The 18,323-nt window shown below is 32.8% G+C and overlaps 2 protein-coding genes across 3 annotated transcripts in view; both read left to right on the forward strand.

Annotated features, from left to right (window-relative positions):
• Positions 1-17,143, forward strand: part of LOC127832290 (uncharacterized) — a 29,013-nt gene extending 11,870 nt beyond the window's left edge. The window contains exons 1-4 of one of the 2 annotated variants that reach the window (XM_052357700.1): positions 12,616-13,247; positions 13,369-13,588; positions 14,737-14,776; positions 15,680-17,143. In XM_052357700.1, the coding sequence (XP_052213660.1) occupies positions 13,157-13,247; positions 13,369-13,588; positions 14,737-14,776; positions 15,680-16,192 (864 nt within the window). In that variant the 5' untranslated portion in view covers positions 12,616-13,156 and the 3' untranslated portion in view covers positions 16,193-17,143. Of the gene's footprint in view, positions 1-12,615; positions 13,248-13,368; positions 13,589-14,736; positions 14,777-15,679 lie in introns of those variants that run through there. The other variant, XM_052357699.1, reaches the window with a different exon arrangement.
• LOC127832298 (uncharacterized) lies at positions 470-4,180 on the forward strand. The gene is made up of 3 exons (XM_052357713.1): positions 470-664; positions 1,672-1,711; positions 2,657-4,180. The coding sequence occupies exons 1-3, from the start codon at positions 606-608 to the stop codon at positions 3,173-3,175; spliced, it is 618 nt and encodes a 205-aa protein (XP_052213673.1). The 5' UTR covers positions 470-605; the 3' UTR covers positions 3,176-4,180.
• Positions 17,144-18,323: the final 1,180 nt, after the last annotated feature.

Consider the following 18,323-nt stretch of genomic DNA (forward strand, 5'->3'; position numbering starts at 1 on the left):
AATACAACTCTTATGCATGCCCAAGCTGCTTCTTTCACGTATATTTTAATAAAAGTCGTTCTTGTGTTATACACCCAACATATTTACACATGCTATCAATACTGGCCTTTTGATATATAGTTAGAATAAATTGTATATTTTATATATTTTAATTTCAGATGACATCTTGCAATGCTACTCTCAAGTACGACACGTTTGTCTTTGAAATCGATAATTTATCCCAAATTCGCTGAAGTAACTGTCCAATATGTAAACCTTATTATATTTTATTAAGCTGACCTAGTATTTTGTGTTTGTTTTGAACTCTAGATAAGTATAGATGTTGACATGCATACTAGTTAAAGTATCATCGTTTATGTAGTATTAAATTAGTATTTTAATTTAGAAGATTTCGCGTTAATTACTTGCACACATGATATATAATGTAAAATAGAAGAAAACATCATCGACTAACAAATATATGTTATGCTTATTAGTGTACTACGAGTACGCTGACCACTGCTGTAACTGCACATAGCAGTGTTCAATCGTACAGGACGTCATGTGACACTAAAGGCCTGGATGGCGTCCCTCTTGGTTTAGCTATTGGACTGCTGTTTGTTGGAATGGTGATCGGAGCCGTGATTACCTGCTTGCTATGTGTATGTGTCCCGACACTGAACAGGTATGTCATCAAATCAGTTGTGTTATTAAAGAATTAGACCGTTTGTATGCTTGCATAAGCCAACATGTATTCCTGTGCTGTCTTACAATAATTATTGTGCAGGTATGTTTCGAGGTCTTAATAAGTTACCTATACATTAAAGTATGTGTTTAGGAAAATTGAACGCAGTACAGGGGATATCACTTAATGATGTTTGTAACCAAAGTGTTTATCATTATTTATCGGAGTTATTTCCTTCCTTTATATTTGACATGCACATGTTCACATGGTTTTGATTTCGCTATGCCTTTACCAAGACGTATTTTTCATGTTTGAATATGTCGGGCTAACTAGCTAGTAGAAAAGACTTAATAAGTCGTTTGACGAGTTACTAAGTCGTGGAAGTGACATTACTTACCCGTAGGAACGCGCTAACCAATATGTGGTTACGATATAATCAACCAATCGTAATAAAAACACGTTGTAAATACTTTAAGATAGAATCTGTACTCTTTATATAATACGATATTATGTTAGTCTCCCTTGTATCAGTCATTTTTGAAAATGCGTAAACGACATGTATTTTGTTTGGCTAGTTAGCCCTTTATAATAACTTACTTATCTCGTTCCTATGACTTGCTGTGTAATAATTACAAGTTAATTATCTAGTTCAAATGAGTCGTTCCCACGAGTTAGCCATGACTTAGCTACCACGACTCTGTAACCCGTCCCCATGACTAGTTTCAGCAAATTATATAAGACGTTCAAACTACATATACTAAGTCATTTGAACGAATTAATAAGTCGCGGGAGTCAGTTAATCTCTGTAAAGACATACAAAAAACATGTCGCATATATGCCACTGTAAAATTTTATTCTTCGTTGGAATAGATTGTTTGGTACTCATGTAACTTTTTGTGCGACATAAATACGGTGACATTGAAGTAGCACGTTCGTGTTCCGTTACCGAATAATAATGGTATGTTAGGTGTTTGAATAAAATACATAGTGTTTTTTTTTCTTATCAGGAAAGCTTCATCAGTTTTGAGTACTCAGAAACCAAAAAAAGTAAGTTAATTTCTATATGTTTTTCTCTATGTTTTAACATTTTTATATGCATAATTTCTTTGATTCTAATTACATCAACAGTTTTTTTCTTAAATACATTGCTTCAAACTTTTAAAAACAACTTTGATTCCAATTATTCTAACAAATTAGTTTTACCTCGAATCAGTATTACTTGTTTTGTGTTTAAAATGCAATAACCATTCTTCTTTTTGTAAATATATTGTTGACGAAAGGAACCCTACTAGCTTAGCTAACGTACCCTTTAGATGCGTGTTACTTATTTTGCAAACACATTCTGGAAAACATATATTTAAACAAAAGTAAGTTAATTTGAGACATTAATAACTCTGATTGGCCTGATAGAAGTACCCGTGTGTATAGTAATAATAATAATACAAATATGTAAATAATAATACTAATAATAAAGGCATCTTGCTTTTAGCAACTAGTAATTGTAAATCAGAAAACATAATATTTGATAAGCAAATAACATTTGGACATTAGCAAGTTGCACGTGACAAAAGAGCAACTAGAGCTTGTCAATTATCAAATAGCAATTCGCAATCAGCAAATGGTATTTGGTAATTAACCTCTGGTATGTTGAAAGTAGCAAGTAGAAATTGTTAATTATCAAAGAACAATTCGCAATCAGAAATTGTATTTGGTTATAAGCAAATGGCAAGTGATGAACAGCTATTAGCCAAAAACTATTTCAAGCAGCAAATGTCATTTGGTAATAAGCAACTGGGTCGTGGCAAATAACAATTAGCAATTGCCCAACTGCTAAGAACAATTAAGGAACAGTAAACGCCATTTGACAATGAGCAACGGGAATCTAGCAACTAGCAATCGTCAATCAGCATATTGTATGGAACATGGGCCTTCCATAGTTTTGTCAATTACTCGATGCATCTATACATGTAAACAAACACACGTATATTTTAGGATATGATGATACCATCCGTACCGCAAACGAGTTTCCAACTAGAACACAATAGCAATTTGTCCGTGTATGATAATCGGGACTCGCACATCTACACAGGCATTCAGACAGAAATACCGCTGCTTGAAGGAAGACAAATAACATCGCCCTTATACAACGTTATTTCTGAAGACGGTGTTCCGGCGCCTGCTACCGAAGGCCCCAATACCGATTATCAAGCGCTCAAAGAAAGCAGTTCAGACGACCCTTACCGTCATATTGATGTACCGGGGGATAGCATGAACAATTCAATTGGACCGAAAGAACTCGAAGATGAGAGTGACGAGGCCACCAACCACAATTACTTTAAGTTGAGTCCACAAAAGATGTGTTCCGAGGACACGCCTGCCAAGGCAGAAAAAACTGATAGCACTGCTTATTTTGTGCTAGTGAAGGATCCATCTGTTGACGAGGAACCAATCTGCGAGTCGCAACACAATTATTTTATTTTGGAAAATGAAAACGATTTGACAGTCAAATAATATTTGAGTGACTGTATTCGTGCAATCCGAAAAGTTTAAAAGTTAAACAGTTTCTGTTGTAAATAATATATAGAACACGTTCTTTATTTCTATAAATGTATATCAGTCACTGTTTATACGCCTTTAAATAGGAAATTCCGTCAAAATTTGTCTTCAATTTATGTTTCATATACATATATTGTCAAGACTTATTTCATGTTTGTAAGCATATTAAGCTTAAGTTCGATGCATTCACTGCCAATATATTTCTTACTAATCATGTCGTGGAATAAAACTTAAATTGTAAAAATACACTTAAACAGATAACACGAAAATATGACAGAACATTATGTATGTCTTTTGTTATTACATATTGTGATTGTTTGAATAATCATCATGGTATCATTTGGCAAGCACATACATACAATTATTCTAATCCTAAATACATATCATGACCGAGGGAACATTTTTAATTATTAGTTTGAATTGATTAATTGATGATTGGCTTATCTTCAACAAGAAATAATTACTAGTTAAATTTTCCATTAAAACACATTTTCATACTTACGAAATGTATTTTATCGGTATATATTTACTGAAAACAGATTATCCGCAACAATCTTAAATGTCACTCGGCCGGAGTACATATACTTACTTCATAACAGTAGTGCAATCAAAAAAAAAAGCTTTCTATTTGAATATATTACATTTATGTAAAATAAATGAACACTTGTTTAGAATATGAGAAAGGTAGTCACATAATAGTTTAATAACTTTGCATTCTACAGAAGTCATTAGCAACTATCTAATATCAATAGCAAATGCAACAACGGAGATTTTAGAAATATTCCGTGTTTTTTTATCAAACAGGTAGACAACTCAAAGATGGAAGCTATACTGATGTTTTTTGAGTATTGCTATTTTTTAAGTCGCGCACACTATTTTCATATTGTTCTTTTTATTAAACTGAAATTTTACAAACTTTTAACCTTCCAGTATAAGCTAGAATAAATTCGTGGATATAAATGTTTTATAGTTGTTCTTTTCTTTTGTCAAAAGCGCATCTTATTTTAATACCGTGTATTTCGTATACGGTTGAAAATTGTTTTCAAAAGAAGATATCGGCGAACTTATTTGCAATAATTGCTTTTTGCTTCTGTTACCTACTGATGATGAGTAGCATTTAGCGATTGGTCCGTCCGTTTGTTCTTTCGTCCGTCCGTCATCCGTATAAGGCTAACCTAACCAGTAAGTTCAGTGTTAAAAAAAGATCAGTTCCCGCAAAAAAACTTTACTTAGAATGGAAGTATTGCGCTGAAATTTTGTAAGAAGGTAGTAAAGTAGCCTACATGCAGACTTAAGATTGTCTTAAATTTTGGGTCAGTTGGTAAGATTGAATCTCATATAAAATGAAAAAAGGAAAAGTTGCAAAAATTCAAAATATTGGAATCAGGTGTAGCGCTATTATTTTGTATGTATGTAGCTTGACGAGCGATTGCATACGGAACACATATGGCCCTTTCTTATTACTACGATTTTTTATTTGCTGGAATTTTGCGGCTGTATTTTAAATGCAAACATTGCCTTTGATTGCAAAAGTTAATCAAGTTTTGATAAAATTATTTGTAAAATATTGAAAACGAAATTTTCTTGCATGATCATGTTTTTGTTCTACATGTAATAAATTCATTTTTGCTGTGAAGTAAACACATTAAATCTTAAAATGGAGAGTTATCCAACTAAACAACAAAGCAACACATACAACGATGTAATTACTGCAAATATTTAATCAAATATGTAGTTTAGATAATTATATCAGAAGACTGTCAAAAAATGTACATTATACTATCCAAAGCGGAAGAATAGTCGAGCGCGCTGTCCTGATACAGATCCTGTTAATTAAGAAACAAGGAAAATAATAACTAATTAATATAAGGTTTGGCAATGTTGTGTACATCTGATAAAAGATAAACATCATGATCGATAGAGGAAGAAGTGGCGCCCCTTACAGGGACGGACCAGGATTTCTTGTTAGGGGGCGGTATATTGAAAGATTTGCTGGGGTTCAGGGGGCCGCTAGGGCCACTGGTGGCAAAGCCCTGCTAGGGGGTCCAGGGTGATTGATTTTGAAGGCTTTGACAACCACTTTTCGTGCATGTCACGCCTTATGTACTTTCATCAAAGTACCTTCTTATAATGCCTAAAAAGTGCATAGTTTCTACGTAATACGGTTGGAAATAGCCGGAATAAATGTTATAAAGAAGAACACACTGACTGTTATCAGGCTAAGCGCGAGTACAGCATGGAGGGGGAGAGCATGAAAATATTTTTTGTACCTAAAAGAGAATCGATGTGCAAACAGAGGGATACATCAGAATCGCAAAGTTCGACTTGAAAAACCGGGCGACAGAGCGTCTAAAGTTAAAGCATTTAGCAATTGTCTGTGATTAGTGGGAAATGTTGTGTACGAAAAAGAAGAAAAATGAGTTTAAATAGGTGATTTAGATCTAGTTAAGTGTGAAACATAAAATGAATTGACTTTACTTTGACGATTTTAGGGGGGCGTACGCCGCGTCCGCCCCCCCACCTGGATCCGCCTATGGCTTATACAAAGAATTTTCCTTCCGCATCACTTTTGCCAAATTAGGAGGTATGTATGATATACATAATACTGATAACGGTTTTCGAATATTCAGTTGACTTGTGTGAAGTTTATATTTTGATACAATTTTAGCAGTTAGCAAAATATTTCATGTCTAAATTAAAACAATAATTAATTATTGGCGAAATCGAGTTAAGGCGAGCTAAAATAATCATAAAATGTTTTTATTTATAAAAATATGCATATGCAAATTTAAGCGCAAATTATAATGATGGATACTTTCAAATTTGTTAAACCATAAGTAAACCTCCTTTTTATTAACACTCATACGATTTAGAGTTGAGCCTTTTTCAATATGTTAAGGTATACATATAAATATCGACAGAGTATATTATCACGTTTTAGTGGTTTTGTAAAACGATTATTCAGTATTTTCATTTTTTGTAAAATAGTATGCGTTCGTGATTTTGTTTCTTAAATGTACAGACATCATAATTATTGAATTATTACCGTGAAAAATATACATAGTTCATGTGTCAATTTCAGTGATTGATTTCAGTACATGGGTATTTAGCATCTTTGAACAGTACACTTACTCAATATCAACATGTAAACGATGTTTTATTGAACGTAGTTAGCGTCGTCAGTATATCAAGAACAACGATGGCAATTGGTCAGTTACGTCAGGAGCACATAATGTCCGGAAATGTGATTATTGCTTGTAAGTACAATTCTATTCCTGTTCTTTACATTAATAAGAATTATGGAGTTAGATTATCACGAACAAACCACGTTTTACGTTTATGACAACTTAAATGGTTATTTCTTCTTAAACTATACTATTGTTAGATGTGTAGTATACAGACCTAATAATAAAGTGTTTAGGGAGAAGGATAGGTCACAACCATTTGCCTTATCTTAGAGATTGAATCGTTAACGAGATATAATCAGATAAATAAATAATAATCCTTTTCTATGTATTGTTACATTTAAAGTTGTGTCGATCCATATTGAAAACCCATACATATGTATATATGTAAAACGGTCCAAATCCATTTGTTTGAAAAACAATTGTCTTTATTTAAATGATGTCGAATAATATTGGAATATATTTTAGTTGCCGTGATATTACTGATCCTAGAAAATCCGACATCAGCAACGTAAGTGAATGAATTAGATTATCAGTTTGTGTGTACCTAAAACAATTCCAGGATATTATTTATTTGGTATAACTTTCTTCCAGAACGTGTTTCTGTCAGTAGATTGAAACATGTCGATATATATATATATGATGAATGATTGTTTAACATAATCACTATTAAAGCGTACACAATTATAAATTCTGACAGGTCCGATGATGACAAAGAAAGTGTATTTCGGCGTTTAAAACCGCAGAAGAATTACACGGACGACCAAAGACGATGTAGAGGTAAAATACCAACATTATATTATTTGTTTAACGTTAAGATTTGTAGAGTAGTGACCACAAATAAACATTTTATATCACTATACTTTGAGATGCTTGCCTTACACACGTTTTTGATATGCACATTATGGTTAATATGTATTACATAACATATTATGCATTATACCTTTTAAAATTTGAAACACTTCTTTTATGCATCATGAGTACTTGATATGTAAATTGTGGAAAATATAAACGCACATTATTCCTGTCGTGATTTAGTTCACTTATATCAAAATAACCTTAAATGTATACCATGGCAAATTTTGTTTTGAAATTCAAAATGAAATAGTCAGGACAGACCAACACATTAAAAAAAATCTACAACTTGCGTAATCGATACTTAAACTTTGGTAATGCATGTCATTTTTACGCGAGGACCGACTTTTAATAATTCCATAATACTATTGTCAACTGATAAATTGAAAGCATAGATTATTTTTATATAGCAGAAGTAAACTTATGAATTGCACTTACTATATTTTAATTGAAAGATATGCTGTAATTAAAACACAGACTCATTCAGGACTTTAATTTCGTCGTTCATTTTATTGAGTCAATCACCAGGTCTATCTGAAATAAATCTGAATTTATATTGTTAAGAGTAAGAACATGGGAAATACAAACATTTCAAACATTATCTTTTAATAATGTAAGTTCTTTCAACTTTTAAAGCGATGAAAAGGGATGAAAAACTTGATAAAATAAAAAAGCAACTTCAATACTACCTGTAAAACTTTGAATTATTTTAGTATTAATCAACACAACTAAATCAATTACGGAAAACCTTTATAAAAAATTAACAATGAATTTTGGAAATTATTCTACAACAATTTACTGCAAACAATTTGAGATGACTTAGTATTTCAATCCAACATTTGCAATGCAAGAATACTAAACATATCTAAAACTATGAAATATTACAAAATATTTTAGAGGCATGGATTACCGCGTCAATCTCATCAATAAAAACTTAGACGAGCTGCTTCGCTAAAGCAGCATCGTCAAAAACAATTAAATCATAATTTGGAGCAATACAGATATTGTTTATATTATGACTTTTGTCTATAAAGGATGATTCGAAAGAGCTATCATAAATAAATATCTAATATACAAATGTCGAACAATTATACAACTTCCGAAGAAATAACTTCTAATCGTTTGAAAGTATGTGTTATCTTTTTTAAAATTCCAATTAGCATAGTCCTTAACTAAACATCTTTACAAAATGGATAAACCAAATACACAATCTATGATTAACATAGAAAATATCTCATGTAAGCAAACTGTATTCCTAGAAAGTACTCACTAAGAAAAAAATATATTAATCTATTATTTATATATTAAAAAGCCTTACGAACAAGTAAAAGCGCTCATGAATGGGGACAAATATTTAGCGATACTTTATTAAAAATATACCATACAAAGCAAAAATTGATAATAAATTAACAAATAAAATCATAGCAACACACATATACTTCTTAGATATGCAAATTATTCAATACAAACCTTTACGATTTCTGCGTCAAGTTTATAGAACATTTATTCCCTCAGTGCAAATATGTCAAAACTCTTTGGAACCGAGCCCATACTCTTAAAAGGAAACCTTATAATGTCACATTTATTTGTAACATAAGCTGCTGAGTGCAAAAAGCACCGAATCCAAAGAAACATAAATGTTAAGAACTATTTCATTTTATAATCAACTCATTCGTCCATTTTTCGAAACACCGTTTACCTAGATATGTATGTTTTACGCAATATTTTAATGGAATAAATGAAATGTAACAAAAATATAATCTATTTTAAAAAATCAATCCCTTTTTAGTTGTAATGCTTCTGTAGTTGCACGTCTTCTGTTTTACATTTACATGCCCCCTTCGAAGAGGCCGGCATATAAAAGTCGCACTGACATTTATATGCCCCCACCCCTTCGAAGAGGGCGGCATATAGAAGTCGCACTGACATTATCATTCCCCCCTTCGAAGAGGGCGGCATATAGAAGTCGCACTGACATTTTTATGCACCCGTTCAAAGAGGGTGGCATATAGAAGTCGCACTGACATTTTTATGCACCCCTTCGAAGAGGGCTAAAAATAGACGTCGCATTGACATTTTTATGCCCCCCATTCGAAGAGGGTGGCATATAGAAGTTGCACTGACATTTTTATGCCCTCCCCCCTTCTAAGAGGGCGGCATATAGAAGTCGCACTTATGCACCCCCCCCCCCCGCATAAAGAAGTCGCACTGTCTGTCTAAACGTCTCCTTTCTCAGCCAGATGTTTGTCAAATATTTTATTTTTTGGAAAAAACATGGTACAATATCAGCAAGTATAAGACTACGTGTCGCTGATAACACCCGTCATTGCTCAGATTCTAAAGTCACACGTTTGGGTCAAAGGTTAAAGTTCTTTTCTGAGCCATAAGCTGTTTATATATAAATGAAATTTGAAATTTCGAACTCATGGCCTCCATCATAAAAAAAAAATGTCACATCGAATTACCTTATCCATACCATAAATCTCAAGGTCCCACTAAGAGACCAAAGATCAAATTTGGCAATAAACAAGCTTGAGAATTTCTGTATTACCTATACTTTTTCCATTTATTGATCGATTTTGTTGTAACAAGGGTCGAGATCACATTGGACAAAACAAAAGTCAATGTTACCATAAAGCTGCTTATCAAGACAGTTACATGCTGTTTTAAAATGACTACCACGAAGAGACGGCATTGCATTTGTAAAACCTATCTGTAAACGTAAAAGGTCACGGTCACACTTAGAGATCACGGTCACAAGTAGAGGTCTAGATCATATTAAACCATTAAAAGCTTCATTGGTCTTTAACGTTATCATCCATAATGTTGAGTGTATCGTGTATGGTTCTACTCATCTCATCAAACACTAAGGTCAAACTTCCTTTCCATTTATTCGCATTATCATAAGTATATCTCAAGATATGCACACGATAATTCTATGTTACTTGTATGAATTATTTTAATACCATACAATCATTTACACAGTGGTAAATCTATTAAATTGACTTGAAAAATAGCCTATATATTGGAAGAAATCAATTGATTGCATAGGCAGCTCAAAGCCACAAATGTTTATTTTAGTATTTATTATTTTAAGGTTGCAGTTGTGATATCGGAGATTGGTGCAAAGAGGTATATTAGTATTTGAATAATTGTGTACTCCTTTTAAAATTACTTGAATCATTTAAACGTTCAGGACTTTAGCAAATTCTCTCCAAATTAAAGTTGATTTGACTTAAAATACATAATGTTAATATACTAGTAGGAGATATAAATAAATGATTACGGTTGTTCGAGTGGAAACTTGTAATGATCTATTTGAGCACACTTGAGCATGAAGTGCTCAATGTGAGCTGTTGTGAACGCCCTGCGTCGTGCGGATCGCTGTGTGCGGTGTCCGGATTATGGCCACAGTAAAAAAACGTTATTACTACTTAAAAGGCCATATTTATGAATCAATCTTGATTAAACTTAGCAAGAATATTAATTTTAACATTTTATTGGACGAGTTCGAATCTATGTCAATTAATTAAAAAAAAATCGGTCAATAAATCAAATCTGATAAAAAATACTTTATTAAATCTTTGAGAATCTTGGATAAATATGTGTTTATCCCGATAATATTTAGTCCGAGTTTGAATCTGGGTCATGTGCTTAAAAAACAAGACCACGGGGTTTAATCTTATAACAGCATTTTACTACTCCAGAATGAAGAAACTATCTTAAAACCTTGTAATTATAATTGTTGCGACATTTATGACTCAATTTTAATGACAATTGGTCAGAATGTTTATCAGGTTAAATCTTGAAAAAAAAACCGGGATAACTGTACAGGCAACATTTCCGATGAAACTTGGTAAGAATGTAAATTAAAACAATATCTATGCCGTTTTCACAGGTCCTTAAACTATACCAACACGTCAAATCTAAGGAATACATTCTACCACTGTAGAGCCCACATGTATTTTACTATTACTGAATATTTTTGAAATTCGGTCAGAATATTTATCTTGACAATATCTAGGCCAAGTACGAGTATGGTTCACATGCGTTGACAAAACTTAGTCACCGGCTCAAATATTATAAAAACTGTGTTTAATTTCTACAAAACATTGTACATTCGATCCGGATGAAACTTGTTCAGAATGTTTATCTTGACATTATCTATGCCGAGTTTGAAATTGGGTCAGGCTCGTAAAGATGGTTAAGTATGGTAATACATAATCTCTATTTGAATCTGGTTACTGTGCATACACAATAAATAGGACAATACTTTAAATCCTAGAAAAGTCTTGTTAGAATTTTAGAGACAATATTTAATGCTCAATCTTTATGAAATTTTGTCAGAATGTTTATCCTGAAAATGTTCAAGTTCAAATCTGGGTCACTTGCATCTGCAACTAGATCACTAGAACAAATCTTAAAGAAAAAACAACAACAACACTTTAGAGGCAACATGTATGACTCAAGCTTATTTAAAGGAAATGTTTATTTTAACACTATCTCGGGCAAGTTTAAATGTGAGTCACCTTTTCAAATCTAAAAAAAACTTGTTATCACTCTAGGGCCACATTCATAATTTATTTAAGTATTTGTTGAAACTTTAAAATAATGTCTATCTGAAAAATAAAGGCTACATTTGAACATTGGTCAATTGAAGTAAAAAAAAGATCACCTAGTCACGATATCAGTAATTGGTGTCCGTGAACTCAGGTGAGCGATTAAGAGCTAACCCAATCCTCTTTTTTATATTTATTGTGACCAAGTATAAGTGAATTTTAAATTTAGTTCATAGAAACATGTGAGACGAAGGATTCAGCGGAGCAATGGGAACGTGATAAAACGAAGGACACTACATCAGCGCCGGTAGGTATTAACACACAGAGGCTTTTTATTCATATCAGCACTCATGAAGTCCAGAAATGAGTTCATCCTTTACTTGCGGTCTTAAAGCGTTTTTGTTACTAACGTCGCGATGTTGTGATACTTAAAAAAATACGTTGAGATTAAGAGCCAAAATGACCCTCTTCTTTTATATTAACTCAGAAAAATAGGGAATACATTTTAAATTTAGTTCATTGGAACATGTGAAACAACGACTAGAATGCGACAAAATTTAATGCGGGAAACTACAGAAGCGCCGTAGGTTATATATTTTCTTTTATCAAAATCAGAGTAAGATACAGATGCATTTTATTCATATTAGCACTTAAGTCCAGTAGTAAGATCACTCGTTTCTTGCGGTCGTAAAGCTATTTGGATTGATATTAATTACGCGATGTATCGATACTTACTTAAAAAGTTACATTGCATGTTGACTCCAATTTCAGACGAAAACATCCCGATGTCGCACTCACCGTTGGGGCACCACAGATGATCTGGCAACCAGTTCTCTCCATTTTTCTCGCCTCTCGGACTGTCTCAAGGCTTCGCTGAGCCTCATCCCTGTCCACTCTGAGACGTTGTCCTCCCATCTTTTCCTTTGTCTGCCTCTCCTCCTCCCTCCTTTTACTGTGCCTTAAAACAAAGTCTTGGCAAGCCTTGACGATCGTGAGACGTGCCCATACCACTTTAGTTTGCGTCTTTCCACAGTGGTCAGTAGTTCTTCATGGGGCCCGATGGCTTGCCAGATTCTGTTTCGGACTTCCTCGTTTGTGATGCGGTCCTTGTTAGAGATGCAGAGGAGTCATCGAAAGCATCTCATTTCCATGGCCTGTATCCTTCTCTCCACGTCAGCTGTTAGTGTCCATGACTCACAGACATACAAAAATATGGACATGACCATTATGTAGTATTAAATTGGTAATTTTATTTAAAAGATTTCGCGTTAATTACTTGCACACATGATATATAATGTAAAATAGAAGAAAACATCATCGACTAACAAAAATATTTTATGCTTATTAGTTTACTGCACCAACCGGAACGCCTAACAAAAAAACAACTACCGGTACTTCAAATTCAGAAAACTGTCGGAACCTATACAGGTAATATAACGCATCAATAAAAGTATTATCATAATTAGTATTTCATTTTAATATTGTTTGCGTATACGAACAAAATGATGTTGTTATTGATAAATGCTTTCTAAAACACTATTTGATATAGCAACCACATTTAGTGACGGAAACGATTCTTTAAGAACTACGAGTACGCTGACCACTGCTGTAACTGCACATAGCAGTGTTCAATCGTACAGGACGTCATGTGACACTAAAGGCCTGGATGGCGTCCCTCTTGGTTTAGCTATTGGACTGCTGTTTGTTGGCATGGTGATCGGAGCCGTGATTACCTGCTTGCTATGTGTATGTGTCCCGACACTGAACAGGTATGTCATCAAATCAGTTGTGTTATTAAAAAATTAGACCGTTTGTATGCTTGCATAAGCCAACATGTATCCCTGTTCTATTTTACAATATTTATTCTGCAGGGATGTTTCGAGGTCTTAATAAGTGACCTATGCATTAAATTATTTGCTGAGATTATTTGAACGCAGTACAGGGGATATCACTCAATTATGTTTGCAACCAACGTGTTTAACATTATCGGAGTTGTTTCCTCCCTTTATATTTGACATGCACATATTCACATAGTTTTCATTTCGCTATGCCTTGAACAAGACGTATTTCCCATGTTTTAATATGTCGTGATAAATAGCTAGTAGCAAAGACTTAATACGTCGTTTGATGAGTCATGGGAGTGACATAACTTACCCCATAGGAACACGCTAACCAATACGTGGTTACGATATAATCAACCAATTGTAATAAAAACACGTTGTAAAATATTGAAAAAGAATCTGTACTCTTTATATAATGCGATATTATGTTAGTCTCCCTTGTATCAGTCATTTTTGAAAATGCGTAAACGACATGCATCTGTTTGGCTAGTTATCCCTTTATAACAACTTACTTATATCGTTCCTATGACTTGCTGTGCAATAATAACAAGTTTATTATCTAGTTCCAATGAGTCAATCTCACGAGTTAGCCATGACACAGCTTCCACGACTGTGTAACCCGTCCCCATGACTTATTCATTCCCACGAGTTAGCCATGACACAGCTACCACGACTGTGTAAACCGTCCCCATGACTTATTCATTCCCACGAGTTAGCCATGACACAGCTACCACGACTGTGTAACCCGTCCCCATTACTTATTCATTCACACGAGATCATTGTCTAGTTTCAGCGAATTATATAAGACGTTTAAACTACATATAGTTCCTTAGTCATTTGAACGAGTTAATAAGTCGCGGGAGTAATTTAGTCTCTGTAAAGGCATGCATAAAAACATGTCGCATATATGCCACTGTAAAACTATATACTTCGTTGGAATAGATTGTTTGGTACTCATGTAACTCTTTGTGCGACATAAATACGGTGGCACTAATGTAGCACGTTCGTGTTTCGTTACCGAATAATAATGGTATATTAGGTGTGTGAATAAAATACATAGTGTTTTTTCTTATTAGGAAAGCTACATCAGTGTTGAGTACTCAGAAACCAAAGAAAGTAAGTTACTTTCTATATGTTTCTTCTCCATGTTTTAATTTCTATATGTTTCTTCTCCATGTTTCAACGTTTTAATATGAATAATTTCTTTGATTCTAATTACATGAACAGTTTTTTCTTAAATACATTATTTCAAAGTTTTAAAAAACAACTTTGATTCCAATAATTTTAACAAATTTGTTTTACCTCGAATCAGTATTAAATGTTTTGTGTTTAAAATGCAATTACCATCCTTCTGCTTATAAATATATTGTTGAGGAAAGGAACCCTACTAGCTTAGCTAACGTTCAAATCCTATACCCTTAAGATGCTTGTAACTTATCTTGCAAACACATTCTGGAAAAAATATGTTTAAACAAAAGTGTGTTAATTTGAGACATTAATAACTCTGATTGGTCTGATAGAAGTATAGTAATAATAATAATAATAATAATGATAATAATAATAATTAATAATAATAATAATAATAATAACAATTATAATAATAATAATAATAATAATAATAATAATAATAATAATAATAATAATAATAATAATAATAATACACATATGTAAATAATAATACTAATAATAAAGGCACCTTTCCTTTAGCAACTAGTTATTGTTAATCAGAAAACAGAATATCTAAAAAGCAAATAATATTTGGACATTAGCAAATTGCAGGTGACAAAAAAAACAACAACAAGAGCTTATCAAATATAAAATAGCAATTCGCAATCAGCAAATGGCATTTTGTAATTGGCCTCTGGCATGTGAAAAGTAGCAAGAAGCAATTGTTAATTATCAAAGAACAATTCGCAATCAGAATTGTATTTGGTTATAAGCAACTGGTAAGTGATGAAAATCCATTAGCCAAAAACTATTTGAATCATCATTTTGCATACATACACACGTATATTTTAGGATATGATGATAGCATCCGTACCGCAAACGAGTTCCCAACTAGAACACAAGAGCACTTTGTCATTGTATCGGGACTCACACATCTACACAGGCATTCAGACAGAAATACCGCTGCTTGAAGGAAGACAAATAGCATCGCCCTTATACTACGTAATTTCTGAAGACGGTGTTCCGGCGCCTGCTACCGAAGGCCCCAATACCGATTATCAAGCGCTCAAAGAAAGCAGTTCAGACGACCCTTACCGTCATATTGATGTACCGGGGGATAGCATGAACAATTCAATTGGACCGAAAGAACTCGAAGATGAGGGTGACGAGGCCACCAACCACAATTACTTTAAGTTGAGTCCACAAAAGATGTTTTCCGAGGACACGTCTGCCATGGCAGAAAAAACTGATAGCACTGCTTATTTTGTGCTGGTGAAGGATCCATCTGTTGACGAGGAACCAATCTGCGAGTCGCAACACAATTATTTCATTTTGGAAAATGAAAATGACTTTAAAGTCAAATAATATTTGAGTGACTGTATTCGTGCAATCCGAAAAGTTTAAAAGTTAAACCTATTACGTTATATTGGAACTATTTCTCTTCCATGATAACCAGTCTATTTGTTTAACAGTTTCTTTTGTAAATAATACATAAAACACGTTCTTTGTGTCTATAAATGCATATCGGTCACTGTTTATACGCCTTTAAATAGGAAATTCTGTAAAAGTTGTCTTTACTTAATGTTTTATATACATTTATTGTCAAGATGTATTTCATGTTTGTAAGAATGTTAAGCTTAAGTTCGATACATTCACTGCCAATATATTTCTTACTAATCATGTCGTGGAATAAAACTTAAATTGTCAAAATAAACTAAAACAGATAACACGAAGATATGACAGAACATTATGTATGTCTTTAGTTATTACATATTGTGATTGTTTGAATAATCATCATTGTATCTGTTGGCAAGCACATGCATACAAGTATTATAATCCTAAATAGATATCATGACCGAGGAAACATGTTAAATTATGCCTAATAGTTTGAATTGATTAATGTATGATTGGCTTATCTTCATCAAGAAATAATTACTAGTTAAATTTTCCATTAAAACACATTTTATACCTACGAAATGTATTTCATCGGGTTATATTTACTGAAAACAGATTATCCGCAACAATCTTAAATGTCACTCAGCCGGAGTACATATACTTACTTCATAACAGTAGTGCAATCAAAACCAAAATCCTTTCTGTTTGGATATATTACATTTTTTTTTATTCAATATAAAACATACAATGTAAATATGTGCATAAGCAAAAACAAAGGTGGTATAATACAACAGTAATAATATCAAACACATATTATACATGATATGCTAGGATATAATGTTGTTTTTTTGCTTTGGTTGCATGTGGTGTATGCTGTTATTTTTAAATGTAATAATCAATCCTATAGATGAGTTGCGTAGAGTTAGGTGGATGACAACTGGACTGGGTTATGAAAGTTTATGCGTTTCCATTTTTGTTCAAAATCGTTGTTGATGGCTATTTCTTTTTCAATTTGGATCTTTAGTTTTAAATAGTTTATAAAACAGTTGAAAGTAGGTATTTGTTTTTTGTATTTGAAGCTAATTATAAAAAATTTCATTAATATGATAATGTGATTCACAGTGTTATTAATTTCTGGTATTTTAAAAGTATTCACACCGAAACTGATATTTAAGAGAGACAGTTTTAATTTTAATTGTTGTTTCTCTAGAAAAGTTGTTAACTGGTTCCATAGAGTTTGAATATGTTTGCACTCCCAGAAAAGGTGTTCTATTGTTTCAATGTGTTCGCTGCATATATCACATACATTTGTGTTGGATAGGTTGCACCTAAAAAGGTATTTATTTGTAGCTATGATTCTGTGGACATATTTATATTGAAAGTTTCTCATTGTGCTATCTATAGTTGTTTTATATGGCATGATAAATATTTGTTTCCAATTTAATTCTTGTTCTCGAAGAATGCTTTGCCATTTATTTTGAATCTTGGAGTTTTCTGCAGGGTGTTTAATTTTTAGTTTGTAGAATATTTTGTTTGTTTTGTTTTGTTTTGCAAGTATGTTTTCCGTGAATGATGTTCGAGTACATGGTGTGTTATTTGTATTAATTGTAGATTTAATATGTAAGGGTATGCTTTTAATTAATGTGTAATACATTAGGAAATTGCCTGAAGGTATTCCGTATATATAACATATATTCTCAAAAGAATAGAAGTCTTTTATTCTGTAATCGTACAATTGGTCGACATATTTAATGTTTTTTTCAAACCAATGTTTATAGAAAAAAGTCTTATTGTTTGAAGTTATGTCTTTATTGTTCCATTGAATAGTTTTACTGGTGATTTGGGTTTCTAGATTATGAGTAACATTAGTCCATGCTGATAAAACATTTGATCGAAATATGTTTTCGTTTGCAATTTCATGCAATATGGTATTGCTGATGTTACATTCAAAAAGTAAGGAGTCACCATATTTTTTTAGGATTTTCTGGTAGAATAATTTCCATTTACTTGTATTGGTATTATCTAGATATCTTTTAACCCAGCTGCATTTGATTGCATTCAAGAATGAGTAGATGTCCGTTAATTGGATACCTCCATTTTC

The sequence above is a fragment of the Dreissena polymorpha genome, chromosome 5, assembly GCF_020536995.1.
Source record: "Dreissena polymorpha isolate Duluth1 chromosome 5, UMN_Dpol_1.0, whole genome shotgun sequence".
Taxonomy (NCBI): Eukaryota; Metazoa; Mollusca; class Bivalvia; order Myida; family Dreissenidae; genus Dreissena; species Dreissena polymorpha.